This window comes from Colletotrichum phormii, assembly GCF_030913505.1.
Source record: "Colletotrichum phormii strain CBS 102054 chromosome Unknown BDP81scaffold_11, whole genome shotgun sequence".
NCBI classification, from domain to species: Eukaryota; Fungi; Ascomycota; class Sordariomycetes; order Glomerellales; family Glomerellaceae; genus Colletotrichum; species Colletotrichum phormii.
The window spans coordinates 365598-387219 of NW_026851453.1; the positions used below are offsets into that span (position 1 = coordinate 365598).

Here is a 21622-nt window from a genome sequence, read left to right on the forward strand (position 1 = left end):
ACTTACAGTTTCATGCATTCTCTATAGCACTCCATTACCCACACACTGCGCGAAGTTGGCACGATCATTATTCAATCGTCGTCATGTGCTTGATCTGGTATGAATACCCCAGGGAAGGGTAGTTGCTAGAGAGGCGAAGAGAAAGGTTTCCGTCCTTGGCGAGGTCGTTGACCCCAGACCATGGGCAGGAAGTTGAAGGAAAGGTTGGGTGAGCAGCCGAGATTTCGACGGAAGATCAGTGGAAGAGAACACTTGGTGTAAGGAAGCTAGATCGGCGGGGGCGCATATAAGTATCTACGGAGTAGCGGTGGGTAACGTGCTAGTCCTGTGGCCGCTTCTACCTCGTACTGTAGGCGGAATATTTAACCAAGCTGAATTCCAATCGCTGCGAACGTTCCAATGCTCCGTCTCATGGTTCCGGGTGGCGCCCGCAAGTTTCCCGAAACACATTTTTGGAAAGCAAATAGATACTCACGGCTGATCCAAGAGCTTGCTTACCGCTCTAAGACAATCGTCCTTCATTCTCGAGCTCGTACATCGCTCGCGTCGAGCTCACTTCACGTTAGAGAACTGGTAACGGGTACATAGACTCCCGAGCTACGTGTCAATATTCAAGCCTGCTGACGAGCCCCTTTTTCGCTCAAAGAACTCGATCACTAGGCTTGTAATTCCATGTCTGTGGTCGTCTATCCAGCGAAACAGAGTGGTAGCGCGGTATTCAAACGTGCATCCATGGACTTCTAACAGTGTCAGTGCTTCGTCATCTGGATTCTTGTTACGTTCAAGCCATCACTAAAGTTCGAAGAGCTCTGTTTCCGTTTGCCAACGAGCGGTAAGTTATCGCGTGAAGCCCCGATGTCAATAAATAAGTTTCGAGGATCTTCTATGTGTAATTCATCGGTATGGAAAACGTCCGCCTCTTCGATGACACACAAGTTGCAACGCGGGCCAGAGACAACTTGTCTTCAGGCAAAGGTACATCGAGTGAGGTCGGGCAGGTCTGGGGTCGATATCTCAACAGAATTGTGTAGCTAACGATCGCAGAGTCGATACACTGGCGTCACGGCTCAACTCCATACACTCGAGCTTGTTCTGGAAAGTATTCGTCAATCTCAATAATGCATGTATCTTTCCAGAATCATTCGTGGTCAGGTCCTGGGACATCAATCGGTATGTCCCTGAAAGATTACGTATAACGTATTGCTGAGTGAACGCATACCGTCCACAAGATCCTGCATTCTCGGTTGCCATCTAACTCGGCTCCGATACCTAGAATGAGCAGCGGATCCAATAACATCTCCGTGGATTGTTGGAACGTGGTGAGGAAAAGGAGTCCGCCCCGTGACACGCTCACTTTTTGCACCCGTATAGATGAGAAGCTCAACGCAGTGGTGCCTGCCTCAAGGGTACATATGCCCCCTCAACGTCGTTCCCGTCACCAGCACAGCAGCGCCCGTCTAGGTCGGCGAGGCCAGGTCAAGCTGTGTGCGAGGTGGTCGAGTGGTTAAAATAAACAAATACTCCAATGAAGTCAGAGTTCGGGTTGACTGAGGGGCGCGCTGTTCGAATCCGCACAGGGGCGTGAGTTCTAAGGTCAGTTACCCCCAGCCCCTTTTCTGTTTCTTTTTTTTTGTTTCCAGTTACTACCTCAAGGTGGGTTCAAATTTCTGTTGATGTACTATAGACTGTTTGGTGCAAATGGTTGAAAGCTCCAGCAAGCATAACTCCTTTGAGTGTTTTCAAGGTACCGTAAGCAAGATAGCTTTGAGATGTTATTGCCAGACTACATTCTATTGAACGGAGTTCGCGCCTAATGATGGGACTGATGATATTGGAGTCAATGGGCGAGTCTTGTGATTGCTGACGACGTCTTGCGCCGCGATGCCAATGCATTTGAAAGACTACACGCGGTGTTAGCCGCTACACACTTCCCAGACATGAGAATAAAAATTCCCTCAAGGCCACTGAGCAATCAAACCACCACCCGAACGATGCTGAGTTCGTGATCCTGGCCGTAACTAGCGGCAAGCCTCCTCCAGTCAATCGGAATAAGTTGCCACGGTCCCTTCCTCTGTCCCTTACAACACGCCACGCCCTCGTGGAATTCACACCAAAAGTCGCGGTGAATGGGATCAACGTAAAGATCAGCCGTCTCCAAGTCCGGATCAGCCAGCAGCCGCAACAGAGCCTGAAACGGCCTAGAATGAGCAAACGCATCATCGCGCCGCGTGATGGCGGCTCTCCGCGACTGGGCGTCGGCGGCACTCTGGTTAAAGACGATCTTGTCGGCGCTCGTCGGATATAGCACGAGCCTGAGATGCCGCAGGGAGCCGTTCAGAATCATGTCGGCCACGGCCGGGGAGACGTGGGTCTGGAAGACATTACCCAGGCGGCCTGGCGAGAGCTCGAGGTACTTTACGCGGCGGCGGGCCTGGGAGTTGCCGAGGAGCCAGGGGCTGCCGTCGCAGATGGCGCGCTCGACGGCGGCGCGGGGCCCGTTTTGGAGGTTGAGGATGAAGCGGTTCTGTTCATAGAAGAGGGCGGAGCCGGCGGCGTAGAGAAGAGGGTGAGAGAGGAGCAGGTCGTGCGGGAAGGGGATCTCGGAGAACTCTGTGGGACCAATCTGGATCGGGTTTGGGAGTACGCAGAGGTGGGAGATGATTTGGTCCCGGATCTCGACGGGAAGGTCAAAGAACTGGTCGAAGGTGCGGGTGGCCATCTCGATGGGATACCGACATTGTCGATGACAAGAAATGATCAAGGAGTGATGTGCTATCGTCTTACGAAAGACTTCTGGTAGCAACCCTTTCCATCACATCAGATCTGCAGACAGCAACTTAAAGACTGGTAGTGGTGTGGATGAGGAATGAGAAGTAGTAGTGACGGAGAGTGAGAGAAGGTGGAGTTGTTGATTACGTGATTGGCTGCGATGGCAGCTGGCCCCACTGTGGCGATCGAACTCCATGCCATCGTACTTCTGCCCTGGTCAGTTCTATTTCGACTTCACACCATCTTCTCTGGCATGTCATTGTTAAAGCTAGGATAGGTAGGAAGCTGGTGGTAACGCAGGTGGGATTAATATGACATGCTCATCTCTTGACGTCTTGAGGTAAAAAGAGCACTATGCTTCGATTGAGGATTTGAGGAACACATCGTCGTATAAGACGGTGTCGATGCAACCAAAATTCGAGACGTAGAGTAAGAGAGCTTCACGCATACGGTGGTATCCTCTGCCAGCAACTGACCCAGGCGCATCTTTAAATAACTTCAACTGCCGGCTATTCGCATTATGTCAATAGGTTCTTGGATAGGATGAGTGAGGCAAGTGGTGCAAACATACCAAGATCTCGGGGGCACCTTCCTCCTGCAAAAAGTTAAAGAAGAGAGTGGAAAGGAAAAAAATTTAATCAACCACATGATCATCACCGAGTCAGTCACCCGGTCAAGCATCTCGACCCGTGATCGGTGACAGAGGAAGCATTTTTGGTCCCTATGGCCCTTCCTGCGTCGCCTGAGGCATGGAGTGGTATGGCTAGAGTCCTATGAGTAGGTAGCATCAGTCATAAGTTCCCTGATGTGAGCTGACAATGACCTCTTAAGGGGATTAAACTTTTGGCTTGGGATTCCAAGGAAAGAAGCCCTTGGTCGGAATGGCGTCGCTATTTCCCTCGTCCGTTTTCATTCCTACCATAACAGTATACAAGTTCCTATGAAAAGTATTACCAAACACATAGAAGTCTCCCGGCGAGATACATCACATCGATCCCGCTGGATACGCAGATGGCATCAGATTCAGGCAGAGAGTAATCCGCCGATACCAACAGGTCGTCGTCGTCGTCGTCGTCGTCGCACATGCGGGCATCTCCCACCTCGTGAGAATCCCCGTCAGTCGTGATATCGAAGTTTAACAGATTTCATGCACATGCTACTCACCTCTGAGTCCGCTGCATTGAAATTGATGAGCTCTGCGTCAGCGTTCCTGCCAGAATCCCTTTGACCAGAGCCGCCAAACTCCTCGTTAGTGTAGACGCGCACTACACTGCCCTTTTCGAAAATCCCTCCGTATATCACTCTCTCAATAAGTCTTCACCGATTAGCCACTAAATGCTTTATAGGCCGCAAATGCGCGTTTGTCTTTGTGATCTGTCAGAGCAGGGCATCTTTACATCTTTTTTTGTGTATGTGCGACTTGACCTGTGAAATACCTTCCAACTGATGTGTCTAAGGTAGTCCACGTGGATAAGAGATTCCAAACACCGGGCTCATGTTCTTTCTTGGTAGTACTTCGACTCACCTGTAATGGATATCGTCTAGGAGCCTGTGTCGTGTGATATCCAGCAAGGGTCGAGCGGGTTTACGAGAAGGCCGTTTAACTCGATACTTGTTCTGAAATTGTATCTCTGGAAGGAACATGAATAGCAATGGAGTTGCTTCATCCGCATCTAGCATCACCTCCTGCCCCACATCCCCACCGAAGACAGACGCACTTGCTATGCATTTAATCCTACCTAGGTAGAGGTAGTGCAAGTGAAGCCGCCGCGATGGCACTTAGATAGAGAAGTGAAATGAAAAAAATTGTATGGCCTTTTAATTGCGGCACAAAGTAGCAGTAGTCTTTGGAAGTCCATGGCGGAGGTTCATCTCTTATGTCAAGTTAATCGAGCCCAATGTAGTCCCCTTTACTGCCACCCCCTTCCTATTATGCTCGAAAGTTTAGTAGGATCTAGAACCCTTGAACCTGCATATATATCCCAGAGATGAGCGCGAAAACATGTTTTTCACGATTTCAAAGACTTGTTTGTGGAGTGTGTCCATTAACGCCCACTCAATAGGAAGCCTCTTCAAGAGCGTCATAGGCTTCAGTGCCGCTGCGTAGTAAAAGCGTCCCGGTACCTAGATTAACACTTAAACGTCAGCTCGCAAGTAGCCGGTTCCAATGCGCATCTTCATATCGATGGGTATTCCCTTTTGAATACATTACTAGCGATGATTGCAATATACACCTAAGGACGGTGATGAGGGCGGCGATAACAGGGGACATAGTGAAGGCGATGGTGCTGGTCAGCCGCGTAGAGAGCCATTGGTCCTACATTTTGGTGTAATAGTGATGGTCCTTTTGCAGCAGGACACAAGCTGTCGTCGCCCGTCGTCGCCCGTCGTTTCCCAACTGACTATTGATTCGACGTAGTGGATCATCTAGACGGTGTTGTTTTGTCTGGCTTACAGTCGCGCTTGTGGTACCGCCCATCATTTTCCGAGTTATCGGAGTCGCTGCCAGTAGATTGACATCGCTGCCAGTAGAGTGACGTCGTCGCCAACAGATTGACGTCGTCAGGGTTCAACTCCAGTAGGCGGTTGTCTTTCGTGGTGGGGATACGGCGCAATTCAATAGGGGGCTTTGGCTTGACGTCGACTTCACATTGCATCATTTATCATATCGAACAAAATTGAAGTAAGACGTAATTTCATTTCATGTCGCCCTGATCCTTTCTACAGTTCTATGAAAGCCGTAGAAGACGGCACCCGGAAGGCAATCATACTCGCCCGAGAGTCATGCCAGTGTCGTGTCGTGTGTGTGTGTGTGTGTGTGTGTGTGTGTGTGTGTGAGGGGGTTGTGGAGGTATATGGGGAGGAAGGCGGCTGGAAAAAAGGAGGAACTTTTAAGTGCCTTTTGATATCACCTGACCCAAATTATTCGCATCCTGCCTGGCCGTAATCTGTTCGGCCACCCAAACGCAAGGAAGATGAACCAGATACACCGCATTAAAGCGGCCTCATCAAAGCCGTAAACATCCTCCGCGCGAACAAAACACTATAGATTTTTCTCAAATGTTTTGAAGCATTTATCGGGAGGACATAGCCTTGGTCACGAGACGCTTGAGAGCGAGCTCCTGCTTCTTCAGCTCATCGGCACCGGCGTCGGTGATCTCGAGGGCAGCCATGGCCTCGGAGACCTGCTGCTCGATCTTGTCCTTCTGGCCACGCTTGAGCTTGAGGGACAGCGTGGGGTCGGAGATGATCTCCTCAACACGGCCAATGTAGGACTCAAGCTGCTGCTTGGCCTCGAAGCGCTTGCTGAAAGCCTCATCGTTGGTCTTGAACTTCTCGGCGTCTAGGGAAGGAATTAGCATTGATTTGTCATGGAGTGATTGTCAAGAGGGGCTTACCGTTGATCATGTTCTCGATCTCGGAGGAGGAGAGCTTGCCAACAGAGTTGGAGATGGTGATGTTGGCGCTGCGGCCGGAGGTCTTCTCGGTGGCGGTGACCTTGAGGATACCGTTGACATCGACCTCGAAGACGACCTCAAGGACGGCCTCACCGGCTCTCATGGGAGGAATGGGAGCAAGGGTGAATTCACCGAGGGAGGTGTTGTCCTCGCAGTTGACACGCTCACCCTGGAAAACGGGGAACTGAACGGTCTGCTGGTTGTCGGCAACAGTGGTGAAAGTTCTCTTCTTCAAGCAAGGAACGTTTTGCCCGCGAGTGACGACGGGAGCGAAGATGTTACCCTCCATGGCGACACCAAGAGACAGGGGGCAGACATCGAGAAGGAGAAGGTCGGCGGTCTCGGCGGAGGTGGCCTTTCCGGAGAGGATACCGGCCTGGACGGCGGCACCGTAGGCAACGGCCTCATCGGGGTTGATGCTCTTCTCGAGCTTCTTGCCGTCGAAGAACTCGGACAGAAGCTTCTGAATGCGGGGGATACGGGTGGAGCCACCAACGAGGACGATCTCGTCAACGCCGGTCTTCTCCATGGAGGCATCCTTGAGAACCTGGGCAACGGGCTCGAGGGTACCGTTGAAAGCCTTGGCGTTCAGATCCTCGAAACGAGCACGGGTGATCTGGGTGGTGTAGTCCTCGCCATCGAAGAGAGAGTCGATCTCAATGGTGGTCTGGGCACCGCTGGAAAGGGTACGCTTGGCACGCTCGCAAGCAGTACGGAGACGGCGGAGGGCACGGGGGTCGCCAGAGAGGTCCTTCTTGGTCTTGCGCTGGAAGTCCTTCTTGCAGTGGTCCAGAAGGTTGGTGTCGAAGTCCTGACCTCCCAAGTGGGTGTCACCAGCGGTGGCCTTGACGGTGAAGACACCACCCTGGATGTTAAGGAGGGACACATCGAAAGTACCACCACCCAAGTCGTAGATGAGGACGTTGCGCTCCTTGCCAGACTTGCCGGCACCAAGACCGTAGGCAATGGCGGCAGCGGTGGGCTCGTTGATGATACGGAGGACGTTAAGACCGGCGATGGCACCGGCGTCCTTGGTGGCCTGACGCTGGTTGTCGTTGAAGTAGGCAGGGACGGTGATGACAGCCTTCTCGACCTTCTTGCCAAGCTTGACCTCGGCAATCTCCTTCATCTGTTGAGGGGGTCAGCATACTGCGCATCGCAGGAAATATGTGATGCCGGCTATCATTTCCGGTCTCATCACTAAGGGGAAAAAGCGCACCTTGAGGAGGACCATGGAGGAGACCTCCTGGGGGGAGAAGGTCTTGGTCTCGTTGAGGTACTCAACCTGGACCTTGGGGTTGCCACCCTCGTCGACGACCTTGAAGGGCCAGGTCTCGATATCCTTCTTGACGGTAGGGTCATCGAAGCGGCGACCGATAAGACGCCTGGAAACGGAGGCATGGTCAGCGATCTGTGTGGTTGTGGAATTATCTTTTCCGCCTTGCACTTTTTGCTCCGGATTACCCCTCCTCGGGTGGGGAAAATTCTCACCCACCCCGGCGAAAGTAGGAATCGCAGAGCAAAAGCGGACGGAGAACGGCGAGGGCTACTCACTTGACATCGAAGACGGTGTTGATGGGGTTCATGGCAGCCTGGTTCTTGGCAGCCTCACCGATCAGACGCTCCTTGTCGGTGAAGGAGACGAAAGAGGGTGTGGTGAACGAACCCTGCTCGTTGGCAATGATTTCGACATTGGTACCCTCGTACGTGGCAACGCAAGAGTAGGTAGTTCCTGTGGTGAGAAGACTCGGTCAGCTTGGATGCTCTTTTTTCCATAGTGGCAGACTCTTCGTCGAGTCTCCCATCCGCGATAGTTGATTGATGTTTGGTGATATTTTGCTGGGTTGGTGGAAGCGATGTTGTTCGTGATGCTCAAGAGAGACTGAACCCCTCAAGCGAGCGGCGACCGGCATCGCCACAAAAACAACACCCCCCCAAAAACCCATCATCAATCAGCAACAGGAAAATAAAGAAAACTTACCCAAGTCGATGCCAATGGCACCATCGTAGACCTCGTCCGCCATTTTGAGAGATTTGATATGCACAAAGACAAAAAAACGGCCTGTGTGAATGGGGGAGGGAGGGGGGAGGATTGAAGTTGGGAGGTTTGCGCGGAGGAGAAAGATATGTGAAGGAGGGCGGGCGGGCGACGTGGGGTCCTTTCAAGAAGAATTTCTCTCGCTCCAGTCTCACTCAACACAGGATTTTTGTGAAGGCCGCAAAAAAAAAATCAATTTCGACTTTTTTTTTTTCTGGGTCCCCCTAGCCCCACCAACCCCCCCTCCAGCGCTGAGACCGTGCTACTAGCGCCCGGGCCATGCCACAAAAATTCGAGAGATTCAAAGGGCGGCGAAGCAATTTTTTTGCCATTTCCATCCCGCTGTGGCCCTTGCTGGTGGGCTGTCTCTTATCTTATCGCACCCCGGCCCGCCATTTTCTCGCTTCGCTATCACTGCCCGTGTGCACTTCCAATTGTACCTACCTACCTACCTTGAGGTAAGGTAATACTCCGTACCTACGGAGTAGGTAGTGTGAGTTGAGTTGAATGCAAGATGCAACCACTTGCTCTGCACCCGACTCGGGGAACTGTTTGAGAGCCTCTTGATGGTGGCTGGCTGTATTCGGGTCAGGTACTGCTCATTCGGGTACTGTGCTACTTTTGTTACTTTTGTGACATTGTCGTCTTTGCCTTCAAGTAATAGTTTGCCAACTTGAACAAAGAACGCCGTCATTAATACCAGAATACCCATCCACCCATCCTGACTTTCAACAGCCTGCAACTCATCCCCCTCTCGTCCACATGCCTTGTTGGGCTTACTCCTCGTCCTCTCCGAGTCCCTCGTGCAGGTACCGGCGCTTAACACCATTTCAAGTACTTTGGTCCATGACATTGCTTTCCTCACCGCCTGACTCGACTTGGACAAGCAACCCAGATGCCTGGCAGTGGACTCCCGGCTTTCTGTGGCAATCCCACGGGAGACCCCTTCCTCCCAGCGGCAAACCAGTCTCAAGTTGCCGTGGTATGCTCAACTGTTTTTCTGTCTCTGGAGACTGTGACTGCTCAGCCAAAGGAGCCTTCATGCAGATATGTCGGGCTCCCCGAAGTCGGTTGCCCAGCCAGAAAAAGAGTCCCTTTTTTTTTTTTTGGCCGCGACACTGTCTCCAACTCCCCATGCACGTGTAGGTAGCCCCTCATTGAGTTGTTCCTGGAGGGGTCCTTCACAACTTGCCAATGCCTGCCAAACGATTGGCTCTCGCTTGCCCATTCAGACGAACGGCCGACGTCTTTCTCGCATGAAAAACAACCCGATGCCATCGGCCGAGAATGAATCTGAGCAATTCTCGGGACAGGTCACTCTACCCGCGGCAATCTGTCTCTTCGTCGGGCAGTTTACAACGTTTTCAAAGTTCCAAGAACGGGTGGAGCCGCCGCCGCCGCAACTGCTAGTCGCCCCGGTGACTGCAGCTCGCGAGCCACCGAAACCCTCATGCACGAACCCTCTCCCCCCACACACAACAGCATCAACTCCGGAATATAATCACCTTTTCGTCGTCCAGCTTCCAACCAGCTCTTCAGGCTTCAATGTCCGGATCTGATCATCTGCGTCGATGGTTTAGTGGTAAAATTCTCCGTTGCCATCCAGCAGCGTCGGGGAGCCGGGGGTTCGATTCCCCCTCGACGCAATCTTTTGCTGCATCTGCTTCATCATCAGTCTGGACGTTCATTTTTGGTCTATTCCATGAAATAACGAGAGTGCTGAACAACTGAAGCTCCTGGGGGACTCTTCAGTTTTCATTCTCAGGCTCTGCAAGAGAGCATCTTCACGAGCCTCCTTCAGGCTACCCTACATCAACTACTACACCTCACATGCTTGTCTATCCCTTTGAGTGATATTTGGTATCTTGAATTCCATTGCTCGCTCAATTTCCGACTCAAGTGAAAGTCCACCTGATTCTGACGTTCAAGCCACGTCGCCAACGCCGGAAAACCACCGCCTCAGACCTAGTCAAAAGCTACCTAGTAACAGCAAACTCCTCAATGATCAGACAACGGATCTTATACCGAACCTATCCCGCCCTCATTGCCTCCTCGCCTGCTGTCTCTTCCCGCAGTAGGTACGTGTATTTTAGGAGTTGATAAATCACAGTCAACACAAAAAGCTGCCAGAGTAACGGACGGAAGAACCCAAAGACCTCAGAGATAAATGTTGGTTTAGTTCGCCGCATCTCACATGCGTGGTCCGCAAGCGATCCGGGGGTTCGTCGATCAATCTCATCCGTGCGGCCAAAGAGGGTGTAATAGGCCGTTCGAGACTCCAACAACCTCGTCCTCTGGCTACCAATGGGCTCTTCTCCATTGGCACCCTCGAGAAGCAAGATTCTCTGAACGAGAGGGACGAAGGAAACCATTACCCTCGATGTCGGTAGTTGCGACATTACTAGTCTGGATGAATATGAAGTAGTGACGAACCCATCAGACGTTGGGCTCTGTAAGGCGGGGGACGATATCGGCATTACTCCTGGATCGGGGATCTCAAATTGGCCCGGGACGTAGTGGTCGCCAGGCTGGCGCCATTCGAAGTCAAGAACCTCGGGAGACAGACGAATGTTGACAGAGAGCCAAGCCGCGTAGGCCACGTCATGATGGATCATCTGGAAGATTGACCGAATAGATGGATTCGGGCCATTCTCGGGCCAGGTCATTCTCACCCAGGTCAGGACTGGCCTGATGAGCAAGAAGGTCTTCATGGCATAATGGTCCACTTGCTTCCAAAACAGAGGTGGCAAGCCATGATTCTCTTCTAATAGCATTTCCACTGTTCTTGCTCTCAATTCCGATCGCTTGAAACCTAAGAGGCAATCAGTTGCTGCGTCGTGTTCGTGGCTCCTTGAATACAGGGGAGAAACCTACCTTCATGCTTGATGAACTGCTTGTCTTGGTGGAGTAGTGAAAGCCGCTGTTGGTTATCTGCGCCGAATAGCTGAAGTGAAAATATTTGATCCCCGAAAAGCTTCAAAAAGAAGGCTCTCATGACGAGTATGCGTTTGTAATTACAGGCGATCAAGTCGTCCCAAGGGCTATGGTCCCGGGGATCTGGCCGAGCAATTTTCTCAATGGTACGTTCCAGTTCCAAGCTCTTGTCGCCAGTAACCACGGACCATACGGGTCCCTCGGGTGGGATATCGCCAACTTTGAAAATCTGCTTGGCGTGGAGATTGATGTTTGATATGATGGCCGCATAGTGATGTGTAAAGAAGTCGTCTGTGAGTGAAGAACGTGGAAGGCCCCATTGGAGGAAGAGTCGCTCGGGGCTGAATCCTTCCAATTCTTTGAGGTCTTTGGAGGCGAATGCTCTGGTTGCTGATGGAACTGCTCTCTTGTGCTTCCGGTCCCACTGTGCCTTTGATCTGCAAGCATCGCCACAAGTCCAGTTATGTGATGCCGGGTGCTGTGGTGCCATCTGTGGTGATCTGAATATCGACCTAAACGTTTTGTATCGCTCGAAAGGTTCGATGGGTGGATGAGGATCGGTTGATGAAACTCTAGATGGTCGGAAGCTGCCAAATGGTTACGGGTTGTTTAGGAAACGTCGCTGCTAACTTCCTGTTGATGGTCATATCTATCTGTACATCGCGGCCGCGTCTTTTGCAGCGCTAGCTCGGCTTTATGAGTATCACACTGCTTGCTTAACTGCCTTGTCATACGAGGATGCTCTGCAACCTAAACGGCCCGCTGGTTGTTCCATCGTTTCGGTCGCCCTCTTTGTGAGAACTCAAGGGAAAACGAGTGACAAAAGACATACGGCCATTGTCATCGATGCCATTGTTGTTTGTCTCCAACGGGTTGACACCTGATGCCGTCAACCTAATATAGAAAGTCCAACGAGATACATGCGATGTATACAGCCGCTTGGCAGCTACGTAGCGGAACAAAGACAGCTTATCCCTCTTTCACACTGCATTCCCATCCTGGCTCTTGCCGCGGAAGCGGACGATGGTGTAATGTAGAAGGATGAGAGTGAGTAGAGCAAGTGTCTTGTTTCTTTCACTCAATGTTGATGAGCACAATGCAGCTCCTCGGGGATGATAGTACCCCTGCCCATTGAGACGACGTCAATAGAGCCTCGTTGCATGTGGGGCGGAGTGTGCAATGACTGAAACGAGCAGAGCGGCCTGGCCGAAACGAACCCCAGAGCCATCACCGCTTCAAGCCGGACTCGACTCGCTTGAGTTCTCGAGTGCAGGAGAGGGTGGCAGAGGATGACGGAAAAGATGCCTAGCTTGCTTGTTGGTTGACTCAAAATGGAGGGATTTTGATCAAGCCACCTAATCCTAGAGGGGTAGGAGACTAGGAGGAAAGCATAGCTTTTCAGGTCATTGGGTGCAACGGGCAACGGGAGAGAAAGCTTCTGGAAAGGTCTCCGTAAGTTGAAGCCAAAAATACGAAGACGGTGCTTCGAGGCTAGAAGAAAGCATGATGTCGAAACAAGGATGTGTCTTTTGGCGTAGGAAGGGGCAAGGAGAAGGGGTCAGGAGGCGGCGCTCGGTTCAGGCCGAGTACGGAGAGGACCTTCGGGATTGCATGAACAGGAAAGAAGGAACAATCCGGATGACAGGAGTAGGAAAGCAGCAAGCACAACCCTAGTAGCCGGAAGCTTCGTCTGAGCTGTTGGACATGGTCGAATCTAAAGGCAGGAAAGAAAAGTTACCCGACTTATCAGCCTTGAGCAACCACAGGCAACGTAAGCCAAAAGTCAACAGTCTACACTGTGATTAGACCGCTAGCCCTGAAGAGAAAGAGGGAAGAAAAGTAACTCAACACCAGCGAAACGGATTGCATGGCGTTGAAGACAGACAATCAACAAGCCTCACAACACGACACGGAGTTACAAGGTTTGTAGGCTGACAAGTGCTACTATTGGAGCAGTCGACATCCACTGGGCTGCTTAAACGTCCGCAAACCTGGTCTTGAACGGGACCAGGCCGACCTTGGATTTTTCTTCTCCTTCGTAGCTTTGCTTCTTGAGGAACCTGAGGTGACCGTATCCATCGGACTGGGCTCACCCAGGATTCCACTGATGTCGGGGCTTTCCTTCGCCCTAACTAGCACCCCGGGACCGCACTGAGTGGGTGGCATCTGCCTTACGTGCTTGTTGTGGCAGTTGTGCTAGGTCGTAATTGTAAGGTGCCCTGCGCAAAAAATAAAAAAAACCTAGGCCTCGCCCACCAAGAAAGGTACTGAGGTACTCCGTACACCTTGTTAAAACCCACTTTTCCGAAGCCTTGCTCCCCTCCCGTTGGCCAAGCCCGCTTGGGCATTTTTTTGCGACTGGAAAGGCTCTCACTCTCTCTCTCTCTCTCAGACTTCTGCTTGCTGCGCGCAATCCCTCGCAAAGTGCAAAACCCATCGCAACTTCCCAATTCTCGACCTCGTCGTCTACCCACGAAAAAAATAGAACGTCACCGCCCGTTCTGATCTTTCCTCTAATCCGCCCTTTCCGATCCTTGCTGACTTGCCTGGCGCAACGTCGGAATCTCCCCCACATCCGAATATCTGGAAGGAAGCAATCGCCCTCCAGTACTTTCCCAATAGTGAAGCGAGCAACCGTCGTCACCACCACCTTCAGCCACTTTCGTGCGGAACCCTCCCACTTTCCAACTCTTCCACCCTACAACCGCGACCAGCGACCTCTTTTCCCCTCGGCTTCTTCGACCTTCGAGACAGCCTACCTCGTATTTTCTTCCAGAGATTGCTTTTCAGCGCCTCTGACGACCTATTCTACCCCTCATCGGTCCGATCCGTAATCAGCCCGAAAACACCACAACAAACCCCTTCACGATGGCGACTTCTGTGCAAACACCCACGAACCCCGACCAGCAGGTCGACCTCTCCACCATTCCCATCTCCCCCGAGGGTGGTGAGAAGAGCGAGACCAAGGAGAACGATTCGGAGAAGCCCGTTACTGTTTTCCATGACAAGGAGAACTTCAACGTCAAGCACCCTCTGCAGAACAAGTGGACTCTCTGGTTCACCAAGCCCCCCTCTGGCAAGGTCCGTCTATCCCGGATGTACACGGCAAGCGACTTCATATTAACGTGGCGTAGGGTGACAACTGGAATGACCTTCTGAAGGAGGTCATCACCTTCAACTCTGTCGAGGAGTTTTGGGGTGTCTATGTACGTGCACCTTCCTTCCCCGCGGCCCCTCTTATCGCTCGCTAACCATTGACCAGAACAATATCGCCCCTGTCTCCGAGCTTGCCCTCAAGTCCGATTACCATCTCTTCAAGGCCGGCGTCCGCCCCGAGTGGGAGGATGCCCAGAACAAGCACGGCGGCAAGTGGTCCTACCAGTTCAAGGAGAAGCGCAGCATCCCCATCGACGATCTCTGGCTTCACGTCATGTTGGCCGCTATTGGCGAGACCCTTGAGGCTGAGGACGACGGAGAGGTCATGGGTGTTGTCGTCAACGTCCGCAAGGCTTTCTTCCGTATCGGTGTCTGGACCCGTACCATTGGCAAGAGCATTCCTGGCCGTGGTGACGGAGACGTGGCTGGTGGCAAGGGACGTTCGCAGGATAAGGGCCGTGACATCCTCCTGAACATCGGCAAGCGCTTCAAGGACATCCTGGCCCTCCCGGCCAACGAGGTCGTCGAGTTCTCTGGTCATACGGACAGCGCACACAGCGGAAGTAGCCGTGCAAAGGCCAAGCACACTGTCTAAAGCGACGGACACAGCCTTTGAAAAACCACAGAAACGAATTACACACGCTTACAACTGATGCTCACCAACGCATATTTTTGGAACCAACGGGCTCCTCTACCTACCGAGAAGGCCGACTTACGTCTGCACGATATCACTTCTCGCCGCACTTTCTCAGCCGACTTCTTTTTTTTTTTTTTTTGCCTGATGCCAGTGGGGGGAATACGGGGGCAATGCTACGCTATGCATCGATGATAACGCATCTCTGGGGCGGAAAAAGTTCTCTCTTATGACAGTCCTTGGAGCTCTTGACGAAGGCGTTTGCTGAGAACGAAAAAAAGAGATCAATGGGTTTTATGGAACTTCTAGACGGCCATGATCGATAGTACATAGGCGGATGCGAATATCCGGAATAGATACCTAGGTTTAGGCCAGAATGCCCTGGTGTGCATGTCACCCTTTACGAAGTGAGGGGGTTAATTATGCTCTTTCTTCTTAATAAGGTATACTGTGTCTAAATTCTATGCAACGTCTCTTCATGTCCTATTCATACAGGTATATGTGTATCTCACAATGTGAATGGAGCAGTGCCCACGCAGTATCAGTAACTATGTATTCTTACAATTCATCGCCGCTAAACTGGTCCTCAAAGACGGCCTGGACCAACTGCTTCTTGTTGATCTTACCCATGGCGTTGCGCGGGATGTGGTCGACGACCTTGAGCACTTGGGGAATCTTGTAGTTGACGAGCCGATCCCGGAGGGCCCTCCGCATGGCCATCGGGGACCAGTGTGGGACGACGTCCGTGTTGAGGATGACGACGGCGCCGACCTTGGAGCCCCACTTGCCCGAGGGGACGGAGACGACGGCGGCCTCGGCCACCTCGGGGAGGGAGAGCAGCTCGCGCTCGACCTCGAGGGCGCTGACCTTTTCGCCGCCCGTCTTGATGATGTCGGCGCTCTTGCGGCCCTGGATGAAGTACATGTCGCCCTTTGCCCAGGACGCCTGCGCGGCGTTGAGCCCCGCGTTGGGAACCGGTCTCCGGACGGCGACGTCGCCCGTCTTGAACCATTTCCCCTTGCCGTCCTCGCCCTGGACGAATTCCTTGGCCGTCGCCTCTGGGTTGCGCCAGTACTCTGTAAAGATTGTGGGACCGCGGAGCTGGATTTCGCCGGAGCGTTCGCGGCCCGTTTGGGTGTCGACGTCTTGGCCGGGGGGGATGACGAGGCCGGTGTCCATGTCGACGAGGCGGGCTTCGACGCCGGGCAAGGGCCAGCCGACGCTGCCGTCGACGCGGTCTGCGAAGTCGAGGCCGCAGGAGAGGGCCATGCCGACCTCTGTCATGCCGTAGCGCTCGAGGAGGACGTTGCCTTTCGACAGGGTCTTCCAGGCCTCTTTGATGGGCGTCGGGAGGGCGGCTGAGCCGGAGATGGCGAGGCGCATGTTGCGGGGGGAGACGGCTTCGCGAGTGGGCTCGGCGGGGTCGAGGGGGAGGAGTTTGTGGGTGGCGATGAGGCGGGAGTAGACCGTTGGCACGACGGTGAAGAAGGTGATTTTCTCCTTGGGAATGTTGTTGTGTGTCCCATGGGCGCCGTTTGTGCCATTACTTCCATTGACCCCGTTGGTACCGTTGGTACCGTTGGTACCGTTGGTACCGTTGGTACCATTCACACCGTTTGTGCCGTTCGAGGTGATGTAGGGCGCGGCAAGGCGCTTCCAGACCGCGTCGGCGTTGAAGGGGAACATGAACTCGATGGTGGAACCGGACAGGAGAGGCGTAAGGACGGCGTTGACCGTGCCGTGGATGTGGTGTAAGGGGAGGACGTGGAGGAGGTGATCCGCGGGGGTATAGTTCCATGCTTCGATTAAGGATTTGGATTGCGCCGTGAGGACGGACTGAGGAAGGAGGACGCCTTTCTAAGTAGATTGTCAGAGAGTATGCCCACAGCCGCCAATTGAGTTCAGAAAGGGGGCTAACGAACCGGTCTGTTAGTAGTGCCGGAAGTATACAGCATCATACCCGCGCCGTCGGCATCGGCATTGTCGAGCTCAACTTGTTCATGCGCGCTGCCACCGAGGTGCTTCTGGAGCTCGACTTGCGTAGGGCTTGAGATGAGCTCCGTGGCGAGGACCTCCTTTGCTTTTGCGGCAAACTTGGCCGAGGACACCAGCAAGGACGCTTCACTCTGGTTTAGGATGTATTGGAGCTCGGCGGCGGGGAAGGCCGGAGAAAGGGGTACGGCGATAGATCGCGCGGCGAAGGCAGCGAGGAGGGTCACTAGGAATCAAGCAAGTGTTAGAGCGGAGGCGCATTGCTTGGGCTATGGCCAAAAGAGGCCTCAGAGCTGAGTGAGGGGCATGCGACACGGCTTACCTACATAGTCGTAACTGTTCTCTACCAAGAATGCGATGCGCTCGCCATTAAGATCCGACTTGCCAGCCGAGTCCAAGAGCTTGTTCCGCGCGCGGCGCACATCGCCGAGAAGCTCTCCGTACTTGAAGCGGCGGCCGGACAAGGAGTGAATTACGGCCGTGGACTCGGGATCATGCCGGGAAATGGCCTCGAAGAGGGGGATCCTTGGGAGGGACGTTGTTGAAGCCATTCTTGAGGATTGTGATGCGCGCGCGGCAGCAAAGGATCGGGATGCGGGACGGGAGAAGTTGAAGCTTGCGGGAGCTGATGTACCGGCGACGCCGACGGCGGCGAAGGCTGAGAAGGGGGATATTCGGCAGCAGTAGCAGCAGCCGGGCCGTCGAGCTACATTCCGCCAACCGGAGACCAACATAGGGGTGGGGGGGAATAGATATGCGTCGTTATCAGTTGCGTTATGATTAAAGGAGGATCGGGAACACGGCGCTGTGACGGAGTGGATATTGGGGGGAGGAGGGAACGGACCCCGGGAGTCGCGAATGGTTGCTCTCGGATCTGGTTGCGGCAGCTGTTGGCGTAGGAGTGCAGTTTAGGACATTGGGTGCGTATGTGTGTGTGCGGTAAACTGGTAATATTTTTTGGCTTCTGTCAGGTCCCGGATCGGACTTCTCCCTGCAGGACCACCGGCAGGATTTGCCGAAGACCGGACGGAAAACTTGGGTCGACGAGTGTGGCTTGCCCGGACACCCTAGCCGCTTCCTCCCCCCTCTCACGCCCCTCTAGTCGAGGCTTGACTCTTTTAATGGAGCTCCGGAGTTGAAGGTGTGAACACCAGAGACGCGGAGAGGAAACCCGTCAGATGGTGTGTGCGCGTGCGTGGATATTGGACCGTGGCACCGTGGGTTGTTGGTGCACTTTCACCCAGCGCCCTGGGAGTAAGTAGTGTGTTCAGATGCCGTGATGCATCGGTCCACGTTCAATCCATGGATGTATCCGTACCTGGCCCTAGGGATATCTAGTGGGGGAGAACCGTTCGAAGCGGCCGACGTTTCCCAAGCGGCACCTACCTCTGCCTACCTTATCTATCCGTCCCTCCATCGTATAGCGTCTGGGTAAACCTCCGAGGTTGATATAGGTAAGGAACTCATGTGTGCCAAGGTAGAAATAGCTGTGGCCCTCTAGACGTTTCTGCTGCTTCACTGGGCGGATGTGGATGTGGATGTGGATGTGGTGACTCTGCTGCATCTCTGCCCACTGCCGACCGACAATGTTACCGTACCACACGTCACTACATTCGATATCCATGCAATGTGCCTGGAAGCTTTCCCCAAAGTGTCTTCTTGGTTTCCCCGCCCGCATGCATTGGCGACATTGTGAGCGAACAGCTGGTATTCTGGAACCGAGAGATCTAGATGATCAGGTGCCCAATGGTGGGTGTCCTGGGCTTTTGTGATGGGTGGTTGCCGAGGGTTGGGGGTCGGGTACGGATACGGATCATGGATGGGCATCTGTGGTATTGTTCAGGAAACACGCGGTGAGCAGAATGGAGCCAGCAGGCAGGGCACGAGGGCGGAGGAGTCATCCAAGGTGTGTCGGGTGCCCATGTGTTTTGTTGTTGTTCTTGTTGCTGCTTGCTCCGTCACTCTGTGTTCCGTCGTTCCCCAGTTGTTCTAGGTGTTCTTGTTGGTCCACCTAATTCCACCGCGCGTTAGCGTCTTTGGACCACTGGTGACTGAGAAACATGGGACTGTAAGGCCGTCCGGGGTCTAGCAAGCTGGGCTGGTTCCAAGAAGCAAAAAAAAAAAAAAAGATTTTTTTTAAAAAAGGGCGGTGGGCATAACACACACAGAGAGAGACAGAGTCACTGACACGCACTTACTGCAAAAGCAAAGCTAACTTGGTCGACCACCTCACCACTGACACGAGGTCGGCGGGGAAATTTTGGGAGGAAGTTGGAAGTCAGTCATCTCTCCAAGACATGAGAGGCCAAAAATACAACCCAACCGGGAAGATGAGTGGCAACGGCTGACTCTTCTCCCATTGCCATCTTACTTGCTTGTAGCATTGTGCGAGTGCCCGTGGAGGAAAGTGCTGAAAACACGAGAGAGGAAAAAGAGGCGTCCGTAAGCAAGGTTTGCCTACCTTACGAGGAAAGTTCTTTGTCCTCCGTACCTTGGTGAATTGCAGTGCAGCACAGTGAGGTAGTACCCATGGCCAGCATGTCCCAAGTTCCTTCTCATCGCACCGCTGGTGTCTGGTGGAAGTTTGGAACTGCGTCCCCGGTGCGGGTCCGCCGGTTACCAACCGGAAGGACAGAGACAAGGCCCCCGGTCCGCTGATTGGCCGGGATGCATGTGCCATGTTGCCTGCCAAGACCATCCCGCATGTCCGCTCTTTTCTCACCGATACACCGAACCTTCTCTACCTTCTTTTTTCCACAACGTACCTGGGCCGGGGGGAACCTTGACTCTTGAGGAAAATCTGCTGCTTGCCATCCCATTTGCTTGTCTGCCTCCATTGTGCTTTGGGCTCGTCTCCATCATCCACTCATCCTCTCTTCTCCTCGTTCCTCTCTCTCTCCTCTCCTCTCTTTCGCTCCCTCTGTCAACCCACCAGTGCCACCCCCATCTCCCATCATCCATGCTTCGGTTCCCAGTCCCAAGTTCCAGGGTCACACTTTTTGCACACCGTACCTTTTGCATACGCAGCAGCGCAGCGGCTCCATTCCTCTGCTTCCCGCTCTCGTCGCTCTCTACCTAAACCGAAAAAAGTTATTGGGCTAGCAAATCACAGCAAACCACAACCCACACCGCACACCGGTATCCGTACACTACACACCAGCGCAAGGGCAGCTTTCTTATTCTCCCCTGTCCAGTTCCTACACCTCCTTACCGCTTCTCGGTCGACGCACGCTGCCGCAAGCCGCACGCCGCACGCCGCACGCCGTCGCATCCTACTCTTGTTTTTTTTATTTTACTTGAAAACCTCCTTCCCTTCTTCTCTTCTTTCCTCCCTCCTTCTACTCCCCATGAACACATTCCGCCCCATTGTCGGCAGGATTGGGAGTAGCTTGACCGGAGGAACTACACACCTACACACACCAATGTTGCGAAGATACGCCCTCGGCTTCTCGGGCGCTGCCAGACCCCACGGAACCATGGCTTCCACCAACCCCGTTGAGGACGCCATCCGCTCCAAGGTACGATATCTTGCCCTTGAGACAGTCTCAATGTCCACGAGCCAACCTTGCTGACCGAATATCTTTAGGTGAACGCGGCCTTCTCCCCCACCACCCTCGAAATCTACAACGACTCCCACCTCCACAGCCACCACAAAGCTATGGCCGGTAGCACCTCCAAGGAAACACACTTTAGGTACGAGAAAACCGACTCTGTTATTTCTCAAACCGGAAGACCCTTTGGCTAACACACGTCGCACAGACTTGTCATTACCTCCGATTCTTTCAAGTCCAAGATGCAGTCCGCCCGCCACCGTATGGTCTACGCCCTTCTGCGCGAGGAGATGGCCCGCGAGGGAGGCATTCACGCCCTCCAGCTCAAGACCCTCACCCCCGAAGAGGAAGAGAGACAAAAGGCCAAGAAGGCCGCCGAGGCCCAGGCTTCCGAGGATTCGACCTGAGTCCCATTACAGATACCATAAAAACCATATACCCACCACACAACATTACCCCGGGGGCGACCTCGGGGGGGTGTAATGACACGAGAGATACGACCTTTGAGACATGACGGAATATTGGGAAATCACAGGGCAACTATGGGGGAACACTGGAGAGAGGAAGGGTTTTTTTCTTCTTGTGAACACTACCTATATGGAGTCGGCTCATGGATTTTTGCTGCGACACGAAAACCCAAATAACACCACCCCCGCCTTCAACCTACCCACCACCCTCAAGTTATTTGCGACTAGGATACGACGGGAAGCATTTTTGGGTTTGGCGAAATGCTTTTTCCAAGGGGACATAGAACACCTTCAAGACTCTCCAGAGAGCCGGGCACGAAAAAAGCACAACTAGATCCAGTCTAGACAGATTGATTGCCAGAGCAATTTAGACCTTAGCCTTGTTATTTTGGAGAGTAGTATCAGCTTGCCCACTTGTGGCCTCATCGCACTCGTGGTCTAATACAATCGATGCTTTCTACCAAACTCGCTACAAAAAGGGGTATTATACTCAAATCAAGTCTTCCGCCCTCCGCCCAGTGTGTGTCGTTATGCTTCATTTCCATTTCCATTTCCATGTTGCAGACCGAGAGAATGCTGGTCAGCACAAAGTGAACCTCAAATGACAGCTACTATGGAACCAC

General features: G+C 53.2%; 6 protein-coding genes and 1 non-coding gene across 7 annotated transcripts; 3 read left to right on the forward strand and 4 right to left on the reverse strand.

Moving 5' to 3' along the window:
* Positions 1-1653: 1653 nt before the first annotated feature.
* On the reverse strand, positions 1654-2844 carry BDP81DRAFT_428909 (uncharacterized protein). Its single transcript, XM_060590467.1, has one exon. It carries the CDS (start codon positions 2717-2719, stop codon positions 1973-1975), a length of 747 nt encoding a protein of 248 aa, XP_060444635.1. The 5' UTR covers positions 2720-2844; the 3' UTR covers positions 1654-1972.
* Positions 2845-5569: 2725 nt separating this feature from the next.
* Positions 5570-7915, reverse strand: BDP81DRAFT_428911 (hsp70-like protein; the record flags this gene model as incomplete). Its single annotated transcript, XM_060590468.1, has 4 exons — positions 5570-6112; positions 6168-7356; positions 7447-7554; positions 7781-7915. Coding segments are annotated over 4 exons (1701 nt in total), but the record flags the coding sequence as incomplete, so codon positions are not given.
* Positions 7916-9830: 1915 nt separating this feature from the next.
* On the forward strand, positions 9831-9911 carry BDP81DRAFT_t178. Its single transcript has one exon. It is a non-coding gene; the product is annotated as a tRNA-Gly (tRNA).
* Positions 9912-10010: 99 nt separating this feature from the next.
* Positions 10011-11045, reverse strand: BDP81DRAFT_428914 (uncharacterized protein). The gene has a single exon (XM_060590469.1). The coding sequence runs from the start codon at positions 11037-11039 to the stop codon at positions 10296-10298; it is 744 nt and encodes a 247-aa protein (XP_060444637.1). The 5' UTR covers positions 11040-11045; the 3' UTR covers positions 10011-10295.
* Positions 11046-14067: 3022 nt separating this feature from the next.
* BDP81DRAFT_449993 (eukaryotic initiation factor 4E) lies at positions 14068-14950 on the forward strand (the record flags this gene model as incomplete). The annotated part of the gene is made up of 3 exons (XM_060592469.1): positions 14068-14280; positions 14334-14405; positions 14462-14950. The coding sequence occupies 3 exons, from the start codon at positions 14068-14070 to the stop codon at positions 14948-14950; spliced, it is 774 nt and encodes a 257-aa protein (XP_060444638.1).
* A 597-nt stretch (positions 14951-15547) lies between these two features.
* BDP81DRAFT_461398 (AMP-binding enzyme) lies at positions 15548-17532 on the reverse strand (the record flags this gene model as incomplete). Its single annotated transcript, XM_060593763.1, has 3 exons — positions 15548-16846; positions 16912-17207; positions 17304-17532. 3 exons carry the CDS (start codon positions 17530-17532, stop codon positions 15548-15550), a joined length of 1824 nt encoding a protein of 607 aa, XP_060444639.1.
* A 2871-nt stretch (positions 17533-20403) lies between these two features.
* On the forward strand, positions 20404-20939 carry BDP81DRAFT_461399 (bola-like protein; the record flags this gene model as incomplete). The annotated part of the gene is made up of 3 exons (XM_060593764.1): positions 20404-20499; positions 20568-20674; positions 20741-20939. The coding sequence occupies 3 exons, from the start codon at positions 20404-20406 to the stop codon at positions 20937-20939; spliced, it is 402 nt and encodes a 133-aa protein (XP_060444640.1).
* Positions 20940-21622: the final 683 nt, after the last annotated feature.

What these genes read in the sequence shown, in the direction of transcription:
- BDP81DRAFT_428909 (XM_060590467.1), bottom strand. Translation starts at nt 2,719, where the DNA reads ATGGCCACCCGCACCTTCGACCAGTTCTTTGACCTTCCCGTCGAGATC.
- BDP81DRAFT_428914 (XM_060590469.1), bottom strand. Translation starts at nt 11,039, where the DNA reads ATGCTATTAGAAGAGAATCATGGCTTGCCACCTCTGTTTTGGAAGCAA.